We start from the raw sequence: 24,867 nt of genomic DNA, 5'->3' as shown, positions 1-24,867 counted from the left end.
TATATTTGTTATGTTAAATTTATATATTATATAGATTTACAGATACTTCTGAGTGAAAAACATACCACATTTATATACAGACATATACAGCTTCTCAAAAGGAGATGTATTTGGATAAGAGGAGAAAAATTTGTAAGACATTCCTTTGCCAAAAGTAATGTAAGTATCTTTTGCCCCCAAAAAATTCAAAACCAAAGAATTTATATTAACATAGCATCTCATTCTGTAGTTTTTAGTCACCTGAGCAATTCCCACAGTAGTAAGTCAGTCTGGAAAGTCTGGAGGACTAGACTCACAGTGTCAAACTGAAAATAATACCATAAGAGAAATTTATCAACTGTGTATTGTTTTAGAAGCTAGGCTAAGGGGAGTTATTCATTCCTTCTAATAAGAGCAATATTGCAATATATCATGTCTTTACCAGAGACTGGGTTTAATTAGATTAAGAGCATAAAAAAAGAGAAAGATTCATGATGGTGAGAAACAAGAGATAAAATAGGCAAGATTTGGAACAGCTAAGCAAGCCCTGGGAACATGCTAGATAAATGGGCAGTCTTGAAATAAAAAATAACACCTCAAGTACAAGTGGGGAGTATAAGAGAGAGTACTTGCTGTTTGAAGTCACTGCTAACCTGTTAAATTCCTATAAAGCAAAATAGGACCAAATATTAGTGTTCACACTGAGTGGCACCACAGGAATCTCCAAAATAATCAATGTGTTACCAACACCAGCTGGCTTCCACACACAACTGGGGAAAAAAAAAAAAAGAAGAAAACTAGTCTACTCTTCTCTTCTTTAGACAGACCCTTCTTGTTAAAATGATCATTTAGAAGTTGTCCAAGTTTCACAAGATCAGAAAGCACTCACTGCAGCCTCTTTTCTTTCCCACTGAACTTGACAGGAAGTTTATCACCAACTCATTTCAGTAGTACCTGGCTTCAGTTTGAAGACCACAAGACTAATAGTACATCAAGCAACCTCACACCCCAGGTTCATGTTCTCATCACAAGGGCAAAGTTGATTCTTTCCTCTTATCTCTTTGCAAGTCAGTCAAAATTACCAATAAATTACCCACCAGTACTTTCAATTCAGGTGTCAATTCCCTGCAACTGTGATTTAAACTAATTGGCACTGCTGTGATAGTTCCATCTTTCAAAGTCAGAATTTGCAAAAATCTGGATAAACAAGGCTCTGGAAAGCAAGGCTCTGGGAGTACACATTTGTTGGACATACTACCAACAGAGATATTTTAAAATAACTGTACAAATGAGAAACACAATTAGAATTTTGTAAACTTTGAGGAAGTTTAGTTCTAGTGCAAGGGCCATAAAATTAGCAAAATCTACCCCTCAAAAATACCCCATACCCAACAACTCTTTGCACTAAGAGTATTAAGTAGGACACTTTTCCATAGCCTTTTTGATTTAATGCTGCAGAATCAGTTTAATTTTCAGAAAATTCAGTTTTCTCTTTTGGCATAAAACGCTTTGTAAAAGCTCAGCACATTTCTTGGCTGTCTGTCTTAATTGCTCATAAAGATTCTCAGCCAACAGTCAAGTGCTTCTAAAAAATTAACAAAAACCCTACTACATGCTAATTCCCCAGGTTTTTTTATATTTCTAGTCAGTTCTTTCAATGTCAAGCGTTAGCCAATGATAATATACATTGGCTTGAAGCCATCATCTTCTTTTTAAGCTTATTGTGACTGCAAGGCACAAAGTGGTATATCCCAACGGAAAAGAGCGGGGAAGACACAGCTGAAAACTATCTGCTAACATGTATCCATGTAAAAAGTCCTTGCACTTCCAAAAGCACATGTTCACTTTACAGAACATGCAAAAGAGCAAAATTTTGTTAGCCTTAAGTTTCTGTAGGAAACAATTTATCTGTTCAGCTGGCATATAGCCAGATATTAAAATATATCCATGCCATATTTGAAAGCTAATCTTGGTATATATGCATCTCCAGTAATTTCTTGCATCAATAAAATTCTGGTTTACTCGGTACATAGTCTGATCCTCAGCAGCTAATGGGATATTTATTTTTAATTTGGGGGAGTGTGTTTGTTTGTGTTTTTTTTTTTTATAAACTGTAGATTAAGGATAGGAAAATGAGTGCTTACTGCAACTTGTTTTCAAGACCTAGGCCCAAATTTGGTTACCTTTACTGTATGCCCAAACTTTTGTCCACAAATAAACATACAGAGCCTTTTACTTCAGCAGAAATTCTATCTGCTGAAATCCTGAATCCTTTTTCCCATCATTTCTAACATTTAGCTCCCCTCCCTTAGCAGTACAGTCCCCCATAAATACATCTATGGGAATTAATTCACATGTATAATCATATGTCACCAGTGGATTCTCTAGAGGAAACTCACTGTAACTTTTGATACTCTCATTAGCTTGTCTCAAAAGGATATTTGACTTGGGAATAAATTACTAGAGTTATTCTGACTTTTCATAGTTTGGGATATTCTTGCATTTTCCATTTTTCTCCCTTAAGCTGATTTATTATTGAACTTAAATAGTACACCTAGAGATTTTATTCTAACAGAGGAAAGCAGTTACAGTTTTTGCCACATACAACATGAGTGGATTTCAATCAAAAAATCAAAATGGGGTGGAAGGAAGAGTAGCAATGTTCCAGTGTAGAACTGCTTGGCTGGAACAAAGGCACACAAGTCAGATAGAGCTCAGCTCAGTCTGCAGTCACCTGGTGAAGCACAGGGTGTACCTCCTGCAATACAATACTTCCACACTGTTTTAAGGTGAGGTCTGCCTGCCCACACAGCTCCTTCCTTACACAGTATCAGGCCAAACTAGGGAGGATGAAATGACAACGACCACACCAAACCTAAGCTATCTACCCAATATGTAGCCTGTTTGAACACCAGGAAAGCCTGGCACCATCCTTGGGTTACTGTTTAAACACACGGAGGAGCCCAAAGGGCAATAAATTATTTACTTTCAAGTTTTTAATTAGCAAATTTTAAGTGCTCATTGTGATGGTTTTCTATTTCAACAATTTATTAGACGTTAAGGCCAAGAGGACTGCCACATTAATGGCCCAAGCTTCTGCCTAATAAAAAGCCTTGTCTTGGATGAAAATCCAGTGCCTCACTAAGAATCTTACTCTGAATATCTCTTCCCTCCTCTGCTCCAAAACAGTTTGCTGGGATGCTGACTCACCCCACAAACTAGAGCATGCCCTGTGCTACAGAAGCATTCTCCTGTTTCACTCTTGCCCAAAACATTCTCTGCAAAACCTTGGAGTCTTTTCACACCTAGTAACAACACACAATTCCTCTGTTCTGCTTAAAGTCCAGATTTTTGAGTTTTCACATTCCTCATTGTGCACTGAAGTTCTTTCAGCATCAATCAATTCATGATACAAAGAATCTTTCCAGGAATAAGCAATCAAAATTACACAACACACATCACTGACTCCAGCAGGATACTCCCCAATAACAGGGAAACGACTGCTGAGTGACTCCCCCAGAGTCAGTTACTAGCAGCTCCAGAAATTAGTCTAATAAATAGGTTGTCCATACGAGCGTGAATTCACAAAACAGATCTGTCTCAGGCTGTCTCTTAGGGCTTTGAAAGCCCTTCATTTTGGCATCTGTATAACCACACTTTGTGAATGTCTTTTTTCACAGCTGACATGTTTTTTTTCTCTGTGCCATACAGAAGTTCATTTGAACCAGAGCAGTCCAACCAGTGAATTCCCCAGCTACAGTGAAAATGGAAATGATACCAGTTTACTTGTTTCACCCCTTCTGGTGGCTGGAGTAGTGATCGGACTTGTGCTATTTCTATCCTGTGTTACAATCATTGTTGGCAGTCTGCGAAAGGACGGACGGTTAAGACACCCACATCTGAGGAGAGATGCTGTTTACGGTAAGATAGCTAGTCACAGCAAGATACTGCTTAACTTTATTAATAATCTGGTGCTATGGGCAACATAAAGCATCTGGCTGCTGTGCAAGGGATAAAAAAAATAAAAATTAAAAAATAGGATAAGTAGGTCACAGGCAGCTTTGCAATTTAATAACATCTTTGTACTGGTGCTGAATTCACATATTATGAGCCCCATAGTTAATGGTTAACATAAACAAGGCCAAAGCTGACAGCATTTCTTAAACAGCTTATTTTCCCTTGATACGGTCTAAGATTTCTTCTCCATCGCTAGACTCCTGATAGCTTATTTTCATATCCCATTACAGCCTTGGTGTAGCATATAAAGTAATTTCTATTTGTTGGAAAGCCAGGAATGTTTTCACTTCTGTAGTGTGCACCAACCTACAACCATGATTGGGCAATTACTTCTTTTCTGATCACAAAAGTTAATAACTGGATATAAACAGAACAAGAGGGCATCAAAATGTCATTATAACTGTCATCATCATTAAAGAGACTGGTTTGCTATCCAAAAAATGCCAATTCCTATCCCCCTACCCTCCAACAAAACCCCCCATACTTTAAAAGGATTTTTGGGAATTATATTTTTGGCCAGTTTTGGGTTTCCTGACCAGAAGTAAAAGCTACTTTGTCAAGAAAATGACAGAATCTGATTATTCCTGTATTTAAGGAAAAAAACAGTTACAGAAAGTTATTTTGTAAGTCTTCAGTTAGTAAAACTTTCAATGATAAACGGATTAATGAATTGAGTGGGCATCAACAATTATGTCATCTGTGGTTAGGCTCCTATATCTGCAGTTTCTTATGAGAATACAGTTCTTTGCATATTGCTGAGGTTTCTTCTTTATATAGAAAAGATAATAATAGGAGCCATATAAAAATGCATTGGCTCAAATCTTGATTTCACTGAGGTGCATGAAGTATCCAGTGAAGTCAATTGCACTTGAATTATTTGGACCAGGAATTTTCGTTGTCTGAAAGAAACACATTTTCTAGGATAGTTTGTCCACCTGAAGCCAGGAACAATTATTTTGGGCTTTTCCAGAAACGTTTATCCAGATAAGTGAATAATGTCTGTGTTTTGGGAATAAATTTTAGACTCTAAAAAGAAGTGAAATGCAAACTCCCATGGTAACGTACAGAGGGAAAAAGGAAAAAAAAAAATCCAGAAAACTACTGTCTCCTATTATTGTAACATCTATTTTTTCTACTTTTCAGCAGCTAAAGTTAGGATTAAATGGTTAAACCCAACTTAGAGTCACTGTTTTACCCAGGAATGGAAATATTTTGGCACGATAAAATACTGACCATTAAGATTCAATCACTACATTTAAACCTACTGCTATGTTAATTTCAGCTCCTTTAAAAACCCTGAAGCCAGGTGAAAACATAAAGGACAATTGTCAAGCTGCTTGTTAGAAATAACAATGCTAGAAAAATGGAAAAAAAAAAAACAACACCAAAAACCAACAAAACGCATGGTGATATTTTCAGAGAAATTCAAAAGAATAATCTTAAACTAAACTGTGCCAGTCTACTCAAGTGAAAATTTTACATTAGCACATGCCATCCTAGTATCTCAGCATGCTTCCACTGGGCAGCGTGGGAGCAGCGGGAGTCACTGTGAAGTTGGCTTCCTTCACTTACTAAGCAAAAGGAAAGCACAGTGCGTGATGGACTGGATTAGTCCTGGTAAAATCCTCACAAAGACACCGGCAGAGGTGAAAATTGCCAGGAGGAACAGGCAACTCAAGTGAGTCCTGCCCTTTACCCTCTATTGAGAGGGACCCTACTTCAGTCTCACTTTAGAATCTGACCCTTCTCTCCAGGTATTATTTTAATGCATCAAGTGAAAAGGAGGGATCACTTTATTTGAAAGACAACTGCAGGGGAGTAGAGATTGTTGCATTTCCACAGTTCAGGACAGTCTTAGGGAAATCTACCCCAGAATGCTGAGCATTAGCTGACTATCCTAAAAGACAGAAAACAGCACTAACTTCTTGGTATTTCTGGAGCTATGAAGCTCTTGAATGAAGGCATTAAGCAAGCCCTGGAACAGGCAGCAGGATGATATTCTCTATTTTCCAGGTTTTCCCCTTTTTGTGTGTGTATTTATTGAGAACTGCATTTTCTCAAGACACCTACAATCAAACACCTAAGCCTCCTTTTAAAAACCTTCACAGAATTGGCAGGATTTCAATGTATGCAACTCCTGGGAACTTCAGCAATCCTGCTAATGTTTGAAGCTGCATGCAGCAGAACCAACACTCCTTTTCAACCTCTGTGCCACAAGAGAATCTGTAGACAGTTGCATCCTGTAGGGCATCATTAAATATACAGTCCCTGTGCCATAGCCTGAAATGCCACGGTTCATCTAGAGATGATGCTAACTTGCTCTTAAAGGAACAGAATGTCCTGTGAAACCTGATTATTCCAGAATACCAGTAATTCCTCTGCCTCAGGTTTTATTTTCTGATTTATGGCAGTGCTATAAACAGTGATATTGTCTCAGAAAATCATGGAGGAAAAGAACAGCAAGTATTAATTGCCTGTTTTCCAGCTCCAGATGGCTTCTCTTATGGTGGCTCTTTTGGAGAGCTGAGATCCACCTGCATGGAGGAGTTTCCCCCAGCTTTTGATTTTGGTTCCTATCTGGATACACTTTCTCAGGTCAACGTCATGTATCCCGATTCACCACCACGGTAAGCTCTTTTGTAAGATTCTGAGTGTTATAGTCTTGCACTTGCAAAGCCTGTTAAAGAAAACTGCTAGACCTATACCCAGTACAAAAATGCAGGTCACACAAACTCTAAATGCAGACAGACTTTGTTTAGTTTAACTCCAGGTTTTCCTTAGAGGAATATCTCTTTGTTAAAGAAACACATGCATACAGCCAATTCTTATTTACTAATATTCACATTAAAATTTGTTATATTGATGGCATATAATGAAACCCAGGCATAAAATTACTTTTGAAAGAAGTCAAAGTTTCACTTCCAGGAGAAAAACATACACTTTTTTCAAGAACTTTCAGGTTACATTTATTAATGCCCTTGACACTGTTCAGATCAGACTAAACAGAAAAAAACGAAGCAGGGGGTAGAAGGAAGAAGCACAAGAAACCTTTAAACGTTTCCATATTTTTCAGCAAGGCTCACTTATCAGCTTTCTTAACCCTGGTATTCTATCAGATAGCAGAACTGAAGAAAACATACCTTTCTGACACACCTAGTAATTGTACTTAACCTCTTAATTTAGGATAGGGAGAAAATTTGGGATTGTTCATCTTACATCTGTGAAGGAGGACAACTACCATTTTAGCTGTTTAACCCAAACCTGATCTGGAGATCCATAGTTGCCTGGATTGTAGTAGCAACTTTGGAGAAGAGCATCCTCCAAATATCAGGAGAGGTATCAGCATCCTTCAAACTGCCTGGGGAGGTAACATCACTAAAAGAGGCTCTTTCCAAAGACAGTTATTCCAGAAATTATATGGCAGCTCCTTCCACATTTGTGTGCCTGCATTCACAGGATACAAGAACAGCCATCACAAGTGACAAGAGTTGCACTTCAGGCCATCTCTATCTCCTCTGTGTGCCTCACGCACCTTGAGGTTAACAAATGAAGGAATTCAGTTACTCCCTCCAATGAACCAACAGAAATTGTTTTAAGAGAACATCACTTCAGGCTTTCTGTAGTGCTGTATCTTACAAACAGCAAATAATGGTTGAACAGCCATGCCCTCATTTTTTTTTTTTTTTTTCCTTTTCATCCTTTTAAGCAGACTCTGGTTTGAGTTAAACCAGTATCAGACCAGCCCTTTTCTGACTGCTTGTATACATACGCAATATAGAGCATGTCAGTAGTACGAACATACAAAATATAAATCTTTGCTTTTTTATTCTATGCATGTTCTACAAGCAACCCTTTATGGATTACAAAGTCATACTATATAATAAATGGGCTTTTAGAGATGGTGTAAATATTTTAGCAGAGAGCTCACATGTGAAAAATTATTCTCAGCCTGGCATCTAAATTTGTAGAACTTCATATAAATCCACTTAAAAATTTAGACTGGTTTTTGGACCCACACCCACGAGTCTTTACTAATAAAAACCAGCCAGCTGACACCCAAGCAACAGCTTGAGTGAGCAGTTGGCCAGATTTCTGAGAACAAGCTCAGACTCCTGTGAATAATCTCTGAGAACATATTTCTGTAGCAGACAGGTCTCCTAAGATTATACCAAAGGTTGCTTCCATTTCCCATTTGAAACAAGCCCAAAGAAGGATTTTCCACCCCTGTAGAGTTACCTGTTTGGAAGGAGAGACACGAGTGATACAGGATAGCACTAGATGATCTGTGCTTTCCTGTTAAAAAACAAAAACAAACAAACAAAAAACCCTCTCAAGCTACTTCTGTAATAAGCCTGGCACAGGTTAACTATCTTGTGTCCTACATTGTTTTAAGAAACTATTCTGAGATGTCAGTCCTAGGATCAGAGAGACATAAAGGTGTCCAACCACTGCCTCCTCAAGATTCCCTTCTGGGATGAGTGGACTGCATCCCTGAGGGGCCCATGATCTGACTGCATACACTGCTCATCCCAATGATTAGAGTTCTGCATCACAGATCAAAAGTAAAGATTATTGTTAATGGTTTTGCTTCTTTCTCACTGCTACCACAGTTAAATATTTTAGAAAAAGTAGCTTTGGCAAATCATCAAAATCTTATTAAGCTTTATATCTTAGCAACACAACTTGGAGAAAACTTCAGGAAAAAGTAGAGCTTAGCAGATGGCTGAAAGCAAAGCTACGTAGAGAGACATTTAAACTTACTATTAATACATTATATAGTCCATTGTAACTTTCTGTTCAGAAAAGAACTGGTTGAGAAGCATTGTATGAATACACTGTGTTATGTAAGAGCCTGAAAAATTTCTGTATAGCTATCTTTACACTCTCCTCCATGGCATAACACTAACCTGTATTTTTTCCAATTAGTAGAGCATGGAGATTATTTGGACTGATGGGTGCTAACAGCAGAAAAAGCTGTCTGTCATACATGGCCTTAAAGCATAAACAAGACATGCTTGACCTTGTGCATTTAAAATATTAACTCACTGGGATCAATCTTGTTACATATGATAATGTTTTGAAGAGTAGGTTTACTGAAATGTAGCACTGGTTAAAGTAATGCAATTCCTCCTTATACTTTATGCAGTGCAAGATATAATTTAAAGTTAAACTAGCATGCCCAAAAGATAATAACGCAACTGCAGCATAAACAGAACAGAAATGAACAGCAACAAGGAAAGCTACTGCATTGGCAAATACCTCTGAACATATATTTGAAGTGGAAGAATCCAGCGAGTGAAAGCTAATCGTGTCCTACTGCCACAAGCAGACACCAAGGCATTAGCTTCAATGAACCACATTGTTGTAACACAGCCTGCAAGAGGCACCAGCATTAGGTCACTGCATACTGGGTGCTGCAGAGCTGAGGATTCTTGAACATATCAGTTTTGCTAAAACCATACTTTCTGAAACGATATTTGGCCAAGAGGGTGATTATAATCAGTCTAGAATGTTTTCATTAGATCTTACAGTTGGGCTTTAAACCATGAAATGAGTGGAAAAGGAATTTTAGGGGAAGGCTGATGAAACAAAGAGAGTTAAGCGTACCCATTCCTATGGCTGAGGGAGAGCTAACTGTTCAGGGCTGCCCGCTCTCAACTATCCAGTTGAAAGTCCAATACAAAATACTATTTATATAAAAACTTTAATGGGGAAATCAATTTATGAAAAAATGCCTTGGGATGTTAATAATTTAATTGCTTTGATATCTAAATCACAAATTTCATTTGAGGCTCAATTTGATTATCACTATAGACACTTCCACTAACCACCTTCTTACATTGGATTTTATGTTAGATTTAGATGCACTGAGTTTTGACATTAGCCTGCCATAGTTGCAGGGCAGTTATAGAGAAGCTGTTGGGTCAATTTGTCTTGACAGCCCAAAATATACAGTGCTCCCATCCATAAACATCCCTTCAGGATAATTAATGACTTTCTAATGAGTCTCAGATCTGTGTTAGCATCTGTCAGATTGATTTTACATGAGGTGTGGAAGGGAAATATAAAAACAAAATACAGTGAGTATGAACTAAGCATTTTCAAGATATTGGGGGTTTATATTTTGGAGCCTGTTTCTAACATGCACAGATACTAGTAGCAGTGCTGGAAGTTAACTTAATGTTTCATAGTCTGTGTTACCAGAGATGACAAAGTATTTGTTTCTAAAAAACGTCAGTCATCTGAGAAAGATGATCCAGGTAATCTAGCAAAAATTCTAAAACACAGAATTCTTCTCCCTCCAAATTAGGAAACTTGAACAAATTCAACGAGGACAAAATATAGAACAATCTCCCTGCCACAGCTTAACTATCATCATAGTAAATATGACTGAAAAAAATACTGGAAAGCCTGTAAATCCAGTATTTTCCTACTTGTTCAACATTCACTGTGAGGGTATGACTATAATCATCTAACTCGGTTTTTAGTATCTTTAACTTCCAAAAAGAATCAAAGAAAAAAATCAAAAGTATTATTTGGAATTATATGGTAGGCAGCAGACCTTTAATCAAAAAAGTCTTCGGGAGTTTGATCAAGATGGCTGTAGTTATCATTTTACATATCCCAAACACAAGCTGTTGACACTGTGTGGATAATACCTTTATAGATAGAAATTACAACCTCGTGCTCATGTTCACTGTGCCCAGAGTTCATCGTAACACACACACTCATTGTGAGCTTTCCTAATTATCTCTTTATATGTATGTAATAAGAAAGCTGTTTAAAAGTAAACATGAGCTTATGTTTTAAACTGCTTGAAGTACAGTACCTATCAAGGACCAAGTAAATTAAAAATGATTGCATTTTCTGATGAGTCTCTAAAATCCTAACAGTGAGGAGATTTGAGGTTCCCTGGATGAAAAGAATTTTATCAACTTTTCACCTTTTGGCCAGAGGAAATGCATTTCACCCCACTCAACTAAAAGCTTTTCCACTCCTTAGTGATTGGATATTAATGGTATGTACAGAGCTTTAGGCAAGCAAGGTTATCACCTTTTTCATGTGTGACTCATGACTGTCTAATACAGAACATCATTGAGGAATAACTCTTGAGCGAGATGGAGGGATTTAGCTTCAGGAATGGTTTTAATGGAAGGCACAAAAGTCCTCTCTGTATTTCACATTGAAATGTGTCCTGCAGGGCACACTATGATAAAAGCCTGTTAGTCACCCATTATCCTGGTATTCACATTAGAACAAATTGGGGGCTTTTTTGCTTGTTTGTTTTAAGTCTGCTTGCTCTACCTCATCTGGTCATCTTGCCTAATCTGTATAGGATCAATTCTAGAGAAAATTGTCTTGCTTAGGATTGATAAACTGCAGTACTCTTAATGCCCATGTTCAGTCTGCATTGTTTAAATGGGCAAATGCATTTTGAAATTACTTTAAAATGGTAAAAGGAAATGCACGTCTTAAAGACAGACCCTAATTTCCCTCTAAATATGAAAACCATAAAACCCCAAACTACTTAAGGTACTTTCTTTTCTAAGACACTCTTCTCCATCCCCCACTCCTGAAGAAGCAAGTTAGCCATCTCAGAGGGAAGAAGCCTTGAACCAGCTTCCTAGATTTTCTTGAAAGACAGAATGAGGCTTGCAGGAAACTAACACAGGAACTTGCTGTGTTGTGCTGAATTCCTTTGCCAAGGCCTTTTCCTGCAAGCATGCAAGGCAAGTAGCTTTTGGCACATTACAACAACAGCTGGCAAAGCATGAGATGGACATTTGTGGTTAAGTTCAGATCTCAATCCAGCACTGTCACTGAGATTTTCAGTCAATAAAGTAAAAAATACCACTGGAAATATGACTAGTTTAAATCCACCAGAAATCATGACATGAGATAAAACTCTCAGTTCTTTCAACTCCAAATGCTGGGCAACTAGACCCTCAAAAGTCCCTCCCATCACATCCTAGTGCTGTCCTTAATTAATATTAGATATAGAAACAAGTTAATTGCTTTTTTATTAGTTAGTTGCTCTCTGCTGTGAAGGGATTTTTACATGACACCCACATTTCACAGCCCATCTAGTGAGCACAGGTAGATTGCCTTCGTGCCCAACATTAAGGCAACCTTTGAGAGGTCAGAGTCTGCAAGTGGGATCCCAACAAGTGTATCTAGACTAGTACTTCAGATGTCTCTGGTATATCTCTAACCAAAGCCTTGCCCTGGTGAGGTTCTCAGCTGGTGTGAATGCCACCACACCAGTGGCAGCACCGTCAAGTTACATCTGCTGCATGGACAGTTTTCCTTCAAGCTTCCTTCATCTGGCTGCTTACTACTAACAGATCATCCTTCAGGAAGCCACTTTGGTTAGAGGAACATAGGCTTGAAAGGATCTTCTGCAGTTACCCAGTCACACCCCTGCTGCTGCAAGTAGTAATTTTTAATAGAAATGTACTTATTCCATAACAGAGTTTGCAAGGATTTTTTGTCCCCATTATACTCATTCCAGAATACCTAAGGACAGACCTAATTCCTAATTATTATGGCAACCTTCTTCTTTCCAGATTAAATTTGTTTATAGCCATTTAATGATAGTTTCTTTTTGTGGTGTTTCCATTCCTCTTAAATACCCATACTTGCTTCTTGTATTTGTAGTCAAAAGTCTCACACCTCAGCCTGCAAGTTGTGAGGTAAGGCAGAAAGTTCTCTTAGCTTTCTGTCCTCAGAAATATCTGTTGGGATGCTCTGTAGTCTGACCAGCCTTTCCCTACACCTGTCCCAGTTTCACTCTAGAAGTACTAACTATTGCTGCATATCAAAAAAAAACCCTGCTGCAGTAAAAGTAGAAAAACCTGACAAAGGAGAGGCATCAAGCAATTCTAACCAGAAATTGATTGTGCCATGTGGAACAATCACAACTTAAAGCTGTTAAGTCATTGATAACAGTACTGAAAAAAATGAATATTTTTGATTTCCCAGCAGTTAGAAGTTCTGTTGCATACTGCAGCTAGTATTTCCTTCACCTGCTCAGAATTCATTCCTAAAATAATATGATCCTAAAACATGTCACATGGCAAACTTCCTCTAATACTAGCAGGTCATAAGCATTCCTGCTGACATGCAAAAATTGGTATTGTTGTTCAGAACCCTGTTTGTGCATTAAGAGATTATTTTTAAATAGATTTGTCTTAACTGATTATTATTACTCAACCAGTGCCCATAGTTTCCCTGTCATTTACTGTATAATGGTTACAGAAATCCAGAGACTAAACACTGCTTATGATCAAGTGATTCTTATCATATATATAAAATTAATGCCAGGCTGAAATGTATTATATAAAATCTTCATCATAGAATGACTTGTTTTATATAAAACATTTATTTTAATCGTTTAAAGCTATACAATTATGTTGAAACTGTATGACGTAAGTTTCAAATGCTATGTTCTCATGAAAACATTGTTTTACATTTAATTTCATTTTTCATTCTGGAATATTTATTTATCAGAGTCACACTTTCCTCAATATTATCTTGACACATAGTGCAGAATAAAGATCCAGACTTCTAGTGCTTATTAACACAAATATTCCTATTGTAGTTGCAGGGAATGGGAAATTCCAGAAATAGCTATGAACAGAAAAAAGGCAGGAGATAAATGCCAAGTTTCCTGTCTCTTCAAGGATTAAGTTACTTAAGCCTTAGATGTTTCCTTGAACAATACCTTGGGTTACATTTTTTACTATTTAAAAACATTAAAATAGAAAGTAACAGTGTTAGTTGTTGACAGTTACCTACTCCAAGATCAGGCAGGCACCTTGCAAGTGCATTCACCACACCTCTGGGAGCTTACAGGTCAATTAAGTTAGGAGATCAGCATCACTCTACAGCTAATACAAAGAGAGAGGTTCCTCCAGGGTACCTCGAGAGAATCTCCCTCTTGTTTAAATACCTGCGTTTCAAACATATGTGCCAAAACATTCCCAGAAAATACTCCAGTGATTTTATGGTGCACTGGATCATTCCTTCAGGGCCCTGGCTTGGCTGACACCACGGGCTGTTATCTTTGGGTGTTACATGTTTGTTACTTTCCCCCTCACCCACTGTAATTTGGGATTAATCATAGTAAAAAATTCTCATGTAATATTATCCAGGCCTAGAGACAGATGGATTTTGGTTTCATGCAAACCCAGTAACTAGGACTAAACTGCATAGGGCACGGTTCCACTTAACTGCATTTGCTTACTCTTGCACTACCATTCTCCTAATTACTAGGCCCCAAGAGTTAGGGGTGTTTCTTTATTAAAAAAGAAAGATGTTTTGGCTCTTCATTCTAAGTCGCTGTTCAAGAATTAAACTAAGTGAATGACTGAGACAATCGGTAACATTGAATGGATTGCTATTCTATAAAAATATTAAACTGATGCTTAATAAATCACTGACAAAGCATGCAAAAGAAAAGTCATTAGTAAATGCACCTAGTATCTCAAATGGAAACTGACAGTATCAGAAATAAACCTAGAAAAATATCCTGTCTCATGATATATGTCTCTATACAAGCAGTTCCATCAAAAAATGATACATTTCCCTCATGGTAGTTACACATCATCAAAGGCTGTATGTATTCTAAGAAAAAACACCTCAAAGGAAACACTGACACATTTCCAAGCTGCTGTCCTACAAACCCAGCTGTTAGTAGATTGTGTGATCAGAGATAGTATCATCAGCAGAACTACTTACATGGTCCTCAAACACATCATTATTTTTTCCTTTGATCCTCATTTTAGAGAGTTACAGTGTATTTGTTCTAATTTCAGTTTTTCTTTACTAGGTATCAACATCATACAAACATCCTTTGTGTTGTTTTCATGTCAGCACATATATTTTCCAGATGTAGTGATTATGTTTACTTGCCATTATTAAAAGAAGACAGTAGGTCATCAGCAAAATGGAAACAATGTAAGGAGCAATTTTAGTATAGTCATATAACAAATGAACAAAGTAAACAAAAAGACATCTATTTCACAAAGAAGAATTCTTCATTCCCCAGATTTGCCTTTTTTTCCACTAGCTATTGTTTGGATCTTTAAAAATTCTGTAAGTAGAACCTTCTTTCCCCAGAGAGTAGGTCATAATTTATGAATGACAGCTAGTTAAATAAGCTCTTTTGGGTTTCCTTAGCAACAAACCTATCCTAATACTTATTGCAATGAGACCTGACAAATTCGTGAAGTCATTTCCCCACCCCCCAACATTCTGAGTCAACAAGGTCAACTTGAAGAGCTGCTGTATTTTTTAAGCAACATTCTTCTCTTTGCAGATCACATTTACATGCGGTAAGATGATGTTAACAGACATCAGCCCTCCTTGCCTTTCTTAGTATAATTATCCCTTAAAAACTCAATAGCATAGTCTACAATAACAAAGAAGTTATTCTGCCAAGAAACAAGGCCAAAAAAAAAAGATGTAGACAACAGCACATTTCATGGTCAGTAACGTCCTCCTTCTCATGACTGCCTGTAAAATACACTGAACCTTAAGATAATACAATTTTTAAAAAATAAATGGATTAAAGTGTATTAACCACAAGTGCTGTAACCAAGGTTTTTTTCAGGACTGAAAAAGAGACGCATGATATTCATGAGATGCAGTGTAATGAGTTCCTGTGGTCCATTATTAGGTTACGGTAACATAATACTTTTCAAAAGCATTTGCTTTCTTGTCTATAAGGATCTTTCTGTGACTGCCATACTGAACTTCAAGCAACAGCTACTTTTTACATGTATAATAACTTCACAGGAACTGAATCTCTCAGATTAAACATAACTTAGTTTTTGCAAGAGACTAGCAAGTATTTCTGGTTTTCCACTTAAATCATGCAAGCTCTATGCTCTTGCATTTTCAGTTGCAAAACATGTGTATATATATATATATATACACACACATATATACATGTAGGTGTCATTCCCTTAGCAGTTACTGAGGTTGCACTCTTATGATATGGCTAAGAAGTTCCACCTGTGAGCTGTGGTCTAAGATGTACCCACTTCCTCCATCTTTTATACTTCTGCTTCCCTTGTGTTGCATTGATGCCCATCTGACTTGAGCTTCCAACTCTGGTAGCTAGATCGGTAGAAATCCAGCGCAGAGAAAAAAATACACACACAGGAAAAAACAAAAAGAAAAAACAACAAAACAACCAAAACAAGCCAACAAAACAATCTAAAAAACCCACCCACCCCCACAAAACCAAACCACACGCACACAACCTTTTTGCCTGTTTAGCTCCAGATTGGGAATTGTGGTTGGGAGGCAGTAGTGCAAGGAAAACAGTGGGAGTATGCAGCAGGGCAGGGGACACTTCCTTTCAGTGACATGGACGTTGGATCATGCTGAAACCACAGCTTTACACATCACAGCAGCCACCTTCTCAGATTGAATCAACAGCATTAGTTAGCATAATTGAGTGACTTGCATATAACAGCATAATTTTAATATTAGGATTCATCATTACTGATTGTTATAGATGCACTGGTTCTTTTTAGTGGTAGCTAACATTACATAGTGCCTCTCGGCCCCTCTGGTATCAAGCTCTCCATACTAGCTGATGAGAAAGCAGTTCCTTCATTCTATTCTAGTTTGTGCAGTTTGCAAGTAAAAAGAAAGAAACCTAAAAGCTGTGTCAAAGATGCAGACCTCACACCTCACACTGCAGGACAACTCAGCCATACCATGTAATTCATTATTACACACCTCACTGCGGTAAAATGCAGGAGTCCATTCACTTCTCCTCAAACATGAAGCTTTAAGACATTAAGTATTTAGTCCAGTATCACTCGTATCAATACATGGTAATCAACTGCAAGAAATTATTGCTATTACAATTTTTTACAAGTAATCCTTTAAATCTCTTTTTTTTTTTGGTTCTCCATTTGATTTTCCAACCACCAACAATACATGGACAGTGGGTGCCTCTCAAACTGTGTGTTACTTCTTAAAACAGTTGCTTAGAATCCTCTAATAAAAAAAAAGATCCAGCAAAGACTAGATGTATAAGTTTACATATTATGATCTCTTTGAAAGAGAGACTGCAAAATAAAATTCATGCTTGTAGCACTGATATCCATTAGTTATACTACAGGAATACCTCCATAACAGCACTCAAAGCAAAATCAAATTACTGAGGCTGTTAAACAGCAGAAGGAAAAACAAAACCTAAAAAAAACAAAAAAAAAAAAACAAAACAAAAAAAAAAAAAAAACACAAAACATTTGGGAGCTAGGGAAAAAGATACAAAGTTAAAGTTGCTTTTATGACCTTAATTCATCTCTTTTCTATCCTCAACAGAAAGTGATAGGAACCTTATCTGTAGCCTCCACTACATATCATAGTATCATAGCAATAGCTGCTTGCAATGTCAGCATTACAAGCAAAGATACCATGCTTAGAAGATAATATGGGAAACTAAATATCAAGATCACAACTTGCTAATGAAGTACAAGAAGCTATTTTTTTTTTAAATAAGCTATTTGAGTAATTTTTAGTTGCCTCCTTGGCCACAATGGTAGATGCAGCTGTGAAGGTGCCAAAAGTTATTTAATATAAAATCTAGCATGTGTTCCTTACTGCCCTTACTTACAAATTTTAAAATGTGAACTTAATTGCCAAAAGGGGAGCGGAATATTACTTGCATTGGAGTCTGGAGAAAAAGAATTGTTTTTCATCCATTATATATATGAAGAAAAAGTGCCCTAACACTAATATATTGATATTTGGAACTAAACACTAAAATGCCAGGTCTTGAATACTGTAATCCACTACCCATTTATCTTGATGCTTAAAAGTCTCCTTAACAGCAGATCATTGTACTGCTTATTCTATGAAGCATTTTAGTTCTACAGAGCTGAGCTACGGTCCGTGAAAGATATTAAATTAAATCCAAGGGAAAGAAATGATCAGATAACAACAGTAAGTAGAGGGTTCATACTGTGCCCATTTCTCCTTTAGGTCAGTGGCAGTTTTCCCTTGCATTGGGCCCAGGCCCAGAATCAGGAGACAGAGAAGCTTCTTCCCTTTTGTGTCTCAGCAAAAGGATTCAAAATTTTCCACCTTGAAACTCACACCACTGTGGGCTTTTCAAAACTGAAACTCTTTTACTATGGTAACAGGACCCAGTAGGTGCTCTTCATTAGCCTGATTAAGTCAGTCAAAATATGTGGAAAGATTTTACATAAATTCACTGGGCTTTGGGTCAGCAAAATGTAAATTAGGTAAAGATGCAGCTCATAGTAAGTAATCATGCAAAAAGTGTCTCTTCCTTTACACTCACTGAGTTCATGAAGTTCATGAGTTGGGGACATCAGGTCTTGACTGAGATCTAAGATCTTTTAAAAGAATACCAGGTATGCCTGAAAGCTTCAGTGGTCTTAGTAGAGGCTGGACTGAAATCTTTTCCACATGCTATACAAAACAATTCAACCTCCTATGGGCTGGGACTTGTTTCTGAAGTACTTATGTTCTGAAGATCCCTATTCAGGATCTTCAGAACACAGTAATGTTTTCATATACCATTCTTTCTGATGGGGAAGTCAAAATTTTCTAAATTTAAATTTAAAACCATTCTCCTCATGAATATAAAAATAAGATAAAAGGGAGCTAAAAATAAAACCACCTGTGAATATTTGAGTTATTTAGTAACCTAGTACTAAGATTTCACATTCTTACCTTTCCCTTCCCCAAAAACCATTTCCATCACCTGGACTAGAAAAAATACCATCAATATCATCAGTAGGGCTCTGGGGGAAAGGTATGAATGAGTGCAGTAGAACCAAGTACTTTTCTAGGGCAGGGCCTCCGTGGTTGATTGCAGTAGATTTGAACTCGCTCTAACCAATGCAAGCTGCCCTGCTGCAAGCCACCTACAATCTACAAGTAAGGTTTATTAGCTTGGGTTTAGCCTGGCAGTAATGCAATTACAGGGAGCAGAATGATGGCCTGAAGTCTACTGGGAAGACATATGCTGAATATCTGAAATTTCAGGAAATATCCCAGATCTTAATAGCACTATGGTTAGTGTGGTTGAGGAAATGGGTTCTTAATTTGTCTGGCTCCAGCAGAATTGGTTTTCGGGCTAACTGAGGAGGTGGAGGTTTTTACAGGAAACATTCTCTCCTTCAGAATTGGATTTTAAATGATCCTGAAACAGCTAAACAAGGCAGCCACAAACAAAACAGGTCCAACATTTAGGATCCTGTTATGACTCTTCCTCTCTTTTGCCTGTAGCCAGTGAACCAGGAAAACAGGACCTTCCTTAGACCACTAGACCTGGGCTGGTTTGATAGCAAAAGTGGAATCAGCTTTAGTTTGTGGACAAAGAGGTGATCACACTCCAGTAGTCAGACAGCAGACCACCCAGATAACAGACCAGATTCACCAGTTCTGGGCCACAATGCAATCTCTGCAGAGCCCTTCGGCTCAGAGGGCTGAGCAGTGCCTGCGCAGCACAGTACATTCGCACCTGATCATATCCACTCCTATCAGTTCCCATCCCCTTCCTGCAGCCAGAACATGAGAAAATACAAGCACAAAGACACGCTGGTCTATCCAGGCTCATTATTTACTCCTCGTGGGCCTCCCGAGGCTGTGCAGTCCAAGCTCCAAGCCGGGGTGGCTTGTCTGCACTCACACCAGGACAGCAAGCACTGAGCACAGTAGTGAAGTAAGGAGGCGATAGCTTGCCCTGGCTTGGTGGCACAGACAGACCTATAATGCCTGGACAGACCTGAGCTGGCTCCTCACAGAAGTACCACAAATCGGTCTGTCTGGCATTCCTCCTTTTTGGGAGGAGATGGCAGGGAGTCTGCTGAGTCTCAGAATGGCCAGCATGAGTCTGTCAAGATTATTCATCACAGCTCTGCACCTCAGCAAGAAATCCTGCTGCCTCTGCCAGCACAGATCTGCAACCCAGACAACCCACTGCATGTAACTGCTGGCTGAGCACCAGAGACCTGGGAGGCAGGAGGACAGCATTTGATGTGATACTCTACTCTAGACTCCATCTAAAGCTCTCTATACCTTATTCAGAACTGTAAAATAGCAACACCACTTCCCTTTTTTTTTTCCCCAGCCATTTTCTAACTTAGCTACTTACAAGCAGGAACGAACCCCCGCTGTGCTACACCTATGGTGACGGGTGCAGCGTGCACAGCTCTGTGTGAGCCAGCAGTTACTCCTGCTCCTGCGTAACCGGCTGTAAGGAGCTGGGCTTATCCCCAGGTACTTCAGCTGAACGGTGCTGCCACAGATGTTACTTTCATGCAGAAGGATGGAGTCTGAACTTTCACTGAGACCTCTGGGATTATCTTTAGGTATTCAGAGATGTGCTTTTAAGTATTATGCTCTCAAGTGTCTCACGTGGCAGGGTAAGCAAGGATGTGGGCTGAGGAACAAAACAGCAGACGATCCTTTTCTTCTCACTTTACCTGCCCCTGTTACGCTGAAAATAATGTACTGTGGCATTTTTTTTCACAGGAATCTAATGAAAAATTCTTTCTTTCTTTTTTAGCTACGATGAATGCGTGGGGCCAGGAGCAACACAAATATATATTCCCACAGACGATCCCCCCCCATATTCTCTTACGGACCCTTGTGAAAGAAATGAAATATCAATAAACATTAGCCTGGAAGAGGAAGCAGCATCTGGGACTACAGGACAGGCTGCAAATTATGCAGTCAGGCTGCAGGACTTGGAGCAGCCTATTTCATCCATCTCTTTGTCATCTCTCACACTGGAGGCTGCTCCCCTGTATGAGACAGTGGTGTGTGAACAGAATATCCCCATCCCACTTGTTCCAATGGAAGTACTGAAAAATTCTTCCACTGACTATCAGAGCCTTCTGAACCAAATCATGTGAATAAGTGGCTCTCCCCTTCAATTCTTCTAAAGAATTCAAACCAACAAAAACATTTAAATGGAAGAATAAAACCTCTGAAAGTTTTACCTATTTTATATCTTTAAACAGGGATGCAATGGGATTTTATTTTTTACAGTGAATTTTGAAAGTTTACCGACTTCTCTCTTTGTGCTTCAAAGTGTTCCATGACATCACACAGCATAGAAGAGCAGCAGTGACAAGCAGTGCATCTGACCTTTTTGAAGCATTTCAAAACACATTGAAATCAGCCACTCTTAATGTAGATACATGTTATCCAGTCAAGCTTACTTGTTGATTTTATGATACTTTGCATGTTTTAGAGCAGAAGGAAAAAGAAGAGCATTTTGTTGTCTTTGTAGGTGTCACTAGTACATTTCATTCAGTGTCTTGGCAACAAAGCATTTTTAAATAATTCTTTGTCTAAATATGTATTTCAGTAGACAGAGACAGAACACTGCCTGCAAAACATGACTGTCAGTACCATATAGGAGTAAAAGAAAAAGAGTAATACTCTTATAGTCACATTTTTCCTTTGGAAAGCCTGGCCAGTACCAGACTTTCCAGACCACTGCAAAGCCTGCTGTAAGTCTTCCTCAAAAGAAACCAGCAGCAAGCGATGGAGAGGTGGCAGTGGATCCCCAAAGACCAATTGGCTTTACCTGTGGAAGCTGTACTACAGCTGTGTGCAGGCCTGGCAGCTGCATGCCCTTCCCGGGGACTTGCTTTAGCCAAGGGCAGGGCAGTGTCTGGAAGCCCAGAAGATGCTTCATGCCAGTTCCCATGCGTGATGGCATTTTCAGGCACTAACTGGTCTCTTTCTTCAGTAAAGAGCCTGTAGTGTCACAAAGGACCTTGACCTCTAGTGGTTGCCTTAGTGTGATGTAAATAATAGATGCTGGACTTGGCATGCACAGTAACAGAGAACCTTACTTTGTGCAGAAACCTCTTTTATTAGGCATGATTCTTTTCACTGAAATTTTGCTACTCACAAATCTAGTCTGTGTTCATAGACCTGGACTTCTCACATGTTCATATGATAAATGCATACAAGTTGGAGATGCACACTAGCAGAAACAGCAGAGGTAAACTGCAGAGGTGAGAGTTTAATCTTGCATGGTACAGAAGCACCCTATCTCCACACAAGGACTAACCTACATCTTCAACCAGTACTAGTTAGCAGTTAGTGGAGAAGCTCTTCTCCACTAAATGTCTTAGAGGTATTTTCACTGAAAAAAAAAAAATTATGCTGATAAAATGGACTTCAGTTTACTACCCCCACTGAAAGTTATGTAAAAATGAGTATAGTAAATATATAACTGTGTTTAAAAGGAAGTATCATCCAAATTATTAAAATTGCACTTAGATTTTCTGTAAATACTAAATAATTTTCAACTGTAATCATCATTCAACACTCCAAAGATTGACACAATTATAATTAATACTTAGATGGGAAGTAATTATATGGTTCTTACTGCTGTATAAATTATACCATTACTGAGTCATATGCACATGATGAGGTAAGGTAAGTATGTATTTTTTGCTAAGTAGATGAGAGTAAATATGTATTTTGCTAAAATAACAGAATTCTTTTGCAATTCAGCAAGATTTTCAATATTCTTGGTGTACTATACCCAAACCAACAAAATTTCACAATTTTGCATTACAAAACTGTTAGCAGGCATTGCCAGAATGTAGACTATATTTCACAGACAGATCTATTCCTCTGTATAAAGTACTAGTGTAAACAGTTTTATGGTATGCAAAGTATCCTGCAGTAAGAGACACAAAGCTAATAGATGATTAGGGGCCAGAAATGAAAACCCCACATAGAAATGTACCAGTCAGTTTTATTGGCAGGAAAATAAAAAGGAAAGCACAGAGGTTTATTTATGCAGAATAGGACATGCTTTCATAGCTGTGTCTTCCTGCAGCTCTTGGAGACCTGCCTAGAACAGGGTAAGGCACCAGGACCAGACCCTGCTTACTTCAGGCTGCTATTGGGGAGGTGGAGGGGGAAGTCTAATAAAGAGAAGGCAAATGTGATTTTTTTTTTTCCCTGAAAGTGAGTCTTTCTCTTACCTATAACATGGCAAACCTGAAGGCTCTTCACATCTGCCAGGCAAGCCTCTGTTACAGATACTTAAGAGTTTCTGTGCATTTTTGGAAATCCTTTCAACCTGCTTGGCTTTTAACCTGACAGGGATTCATGGCCTTCCACTAACTTTCTATCTGTGGTTTAAAAAAATAAGTTAAGTAGACCTCTGATGAAAAAGAGATTTGTATTTTACCTTATGATAGAAGTGCATTACTAAGATTATAGAAAATAATCAAAGTCTTTCTTCATTTGATAAGAGTTACACATCCTTAGCATTGCAATCTGGATTGTGTGTAGCAGCATTACTTAAAAACAGCTGTCTACTCCCTCTTGTGGTACACTGCTTTATAAAGTCGAGACATCTAGTTATTACACTACACAGAGTTCACAGTGAAGGATCCTCCATCAGAATAATCCCAGCTTCTTTGTCACACAGATATGGAAGCCAGCCAAAACACACATGCATACTGTAGCATTTTTCTAAGTTACCACTAAATGCATAGGCCATGTCATTCATTATAAACAAGTATCTTTAAAAAACAAACTGTGAATTCAAAGTAGAATATGCTGCATTCAGTGATATCACAATCACTTGCAAATGTGGCTTAGAATTTTCTACTCATTAATCTTTTTAACTAGGTGACATTCAACAAAGTTGTCGGAAGAAAGCTTATAAATCCAACCCATATACCTCCGCAAACAGACAATACTCAAAGGTTTATAGCTGTAAAGCTGCTCTAACAGCTTCCACTGCTACTACTGGATCACTGTTGACATTTCTTGTAATGATGCAATAAGAACATGTTTTCATTTCTTGGATCATATTTAAGATCCTGGATAAGTCTCAGCAAAGTTGACAGAGTGTCTCCTGATGTTCCTCTTAAGAAATTCATATCCTCCTATCAGATTTTACCCTAAACTCTCTCATAATTTTAACACCAGTCCTAAAACAGGCTTAACACAGGCCTTTCATTTATTACATGGTTGACATCAGAAAGAAAAATGTCTGGACATGCTGTTTCTTGCTATGTGATAACAACACAGTATTTCTGTAGTCATCTCTTTTGCTTCGATTTTTAGTATACTGATGTTTACACAAAACTTTTAGTAAAGAACATACATGTATTCCATTTATCTCTGGTGCTTTTTATTGCATTGGTATCACTTTAGGACTACCCACAGCCTTTAGCCTACTGTTAATCAGGCAACTAAGCAACCGTTGACTAAGCAACATTGTGCTTCAGCCACTTACATTTGTATTTTACATTTGTCAGAGACCACATGAATAAGCAGCCATCGGAGCAGTCAGGTGTCTCCTGCTCAGGGGAACGAGTCAGTGTGTGCCCAGCCAGGATCAGCCCAGCTGAGCAAGAGCAGGAAGGGAAGAGTCTGCATTACTGCTGCAGTGAAAACTGTGACCCTTGAAATACTCTCGGACATTTCAAGAAGCATCAGAAACTCTCACAAACACATTTATAGGTACCTCTGAAAATCACTAAGGTCAGAAGATGAAAATGGCAATATACCACCAAAGAAAAAAAGGAAAACCCAGAAAATAACAGGCCAATCTTCCCAGAAATATTCAAGTAGATAATTTTTTAGCAGAGCAAGGTGAGTAATAGCATATTTGCTGAACGGAAACCACATCAAGCCAATCTAACTGCTCATAGTACAGTCTGACAAATCATTCCCCTCCTTAAGGGATGTCCTTTTAGGTCTCTACATAAAATTATAGCCACGGACTTCTGTATATTAAAATAATAACCATCATACAAGAGCGCATTTATTAATTGCTCAGTGTTAGTTTGAAAGAATGCGTCAAGTGGAATCACCTATGACCTA

The 24,867-nt window shown here is 38.2% G+C and overlaps 1 protein-coding gene across 2 annotated transcripts in view; it reads left to right on the top strand.

The window, feature by feature from the left end:
• Positions 1 to 24,144, top strand: part of BEAN1 (brain expressed associated with NEDD4 1) — a 64,991-nt gene extending 40,847 nt beyond the window's left edge. For both annotated transcript variants that reach the window (XM_074913576.1, XM_074913575.1), the window contains 3 exons: positions 3,691 to 3,900; positions 6,482 to 6,623; positions 20,561 to 24,144. In XM_074913576.1, the coding sequence (XP_074769677.1) occupies positions 3,691 to 3,900; positions 6,482 to 6,623; positions 20,561 to 20,909 (701 nt within the window). In that variant the 3' untranslated portion in view covers positions 20,910 to 24,144. The remainder of the gene's footprint in view (positions 1 to 3,690; positions 3,901 to 6,481; positions 6,624 to 20,560) is intronic.
• The last annotated feature ends 723 nt before the right edge of the window (positions 24,145 to 24,867 follow it).

Source organism: Athene noctua, chromosome 9 (genome assembly GCF_965140245.1).
Source record: "Athene noctua chromosome 9, bAthNoc1.hap1.1, whole genome shotgun sequence".
NCBI lineage: Eukaryota > Metazoa > Chordata > Aves > Strigiformes > Strigidae > Athene > Athene noctua.
The sequence above is the reverse complement of the archived record's forward strand: the minus strand, read 5'-3'. Positions and strand labels throughout refer to the sequence as shown.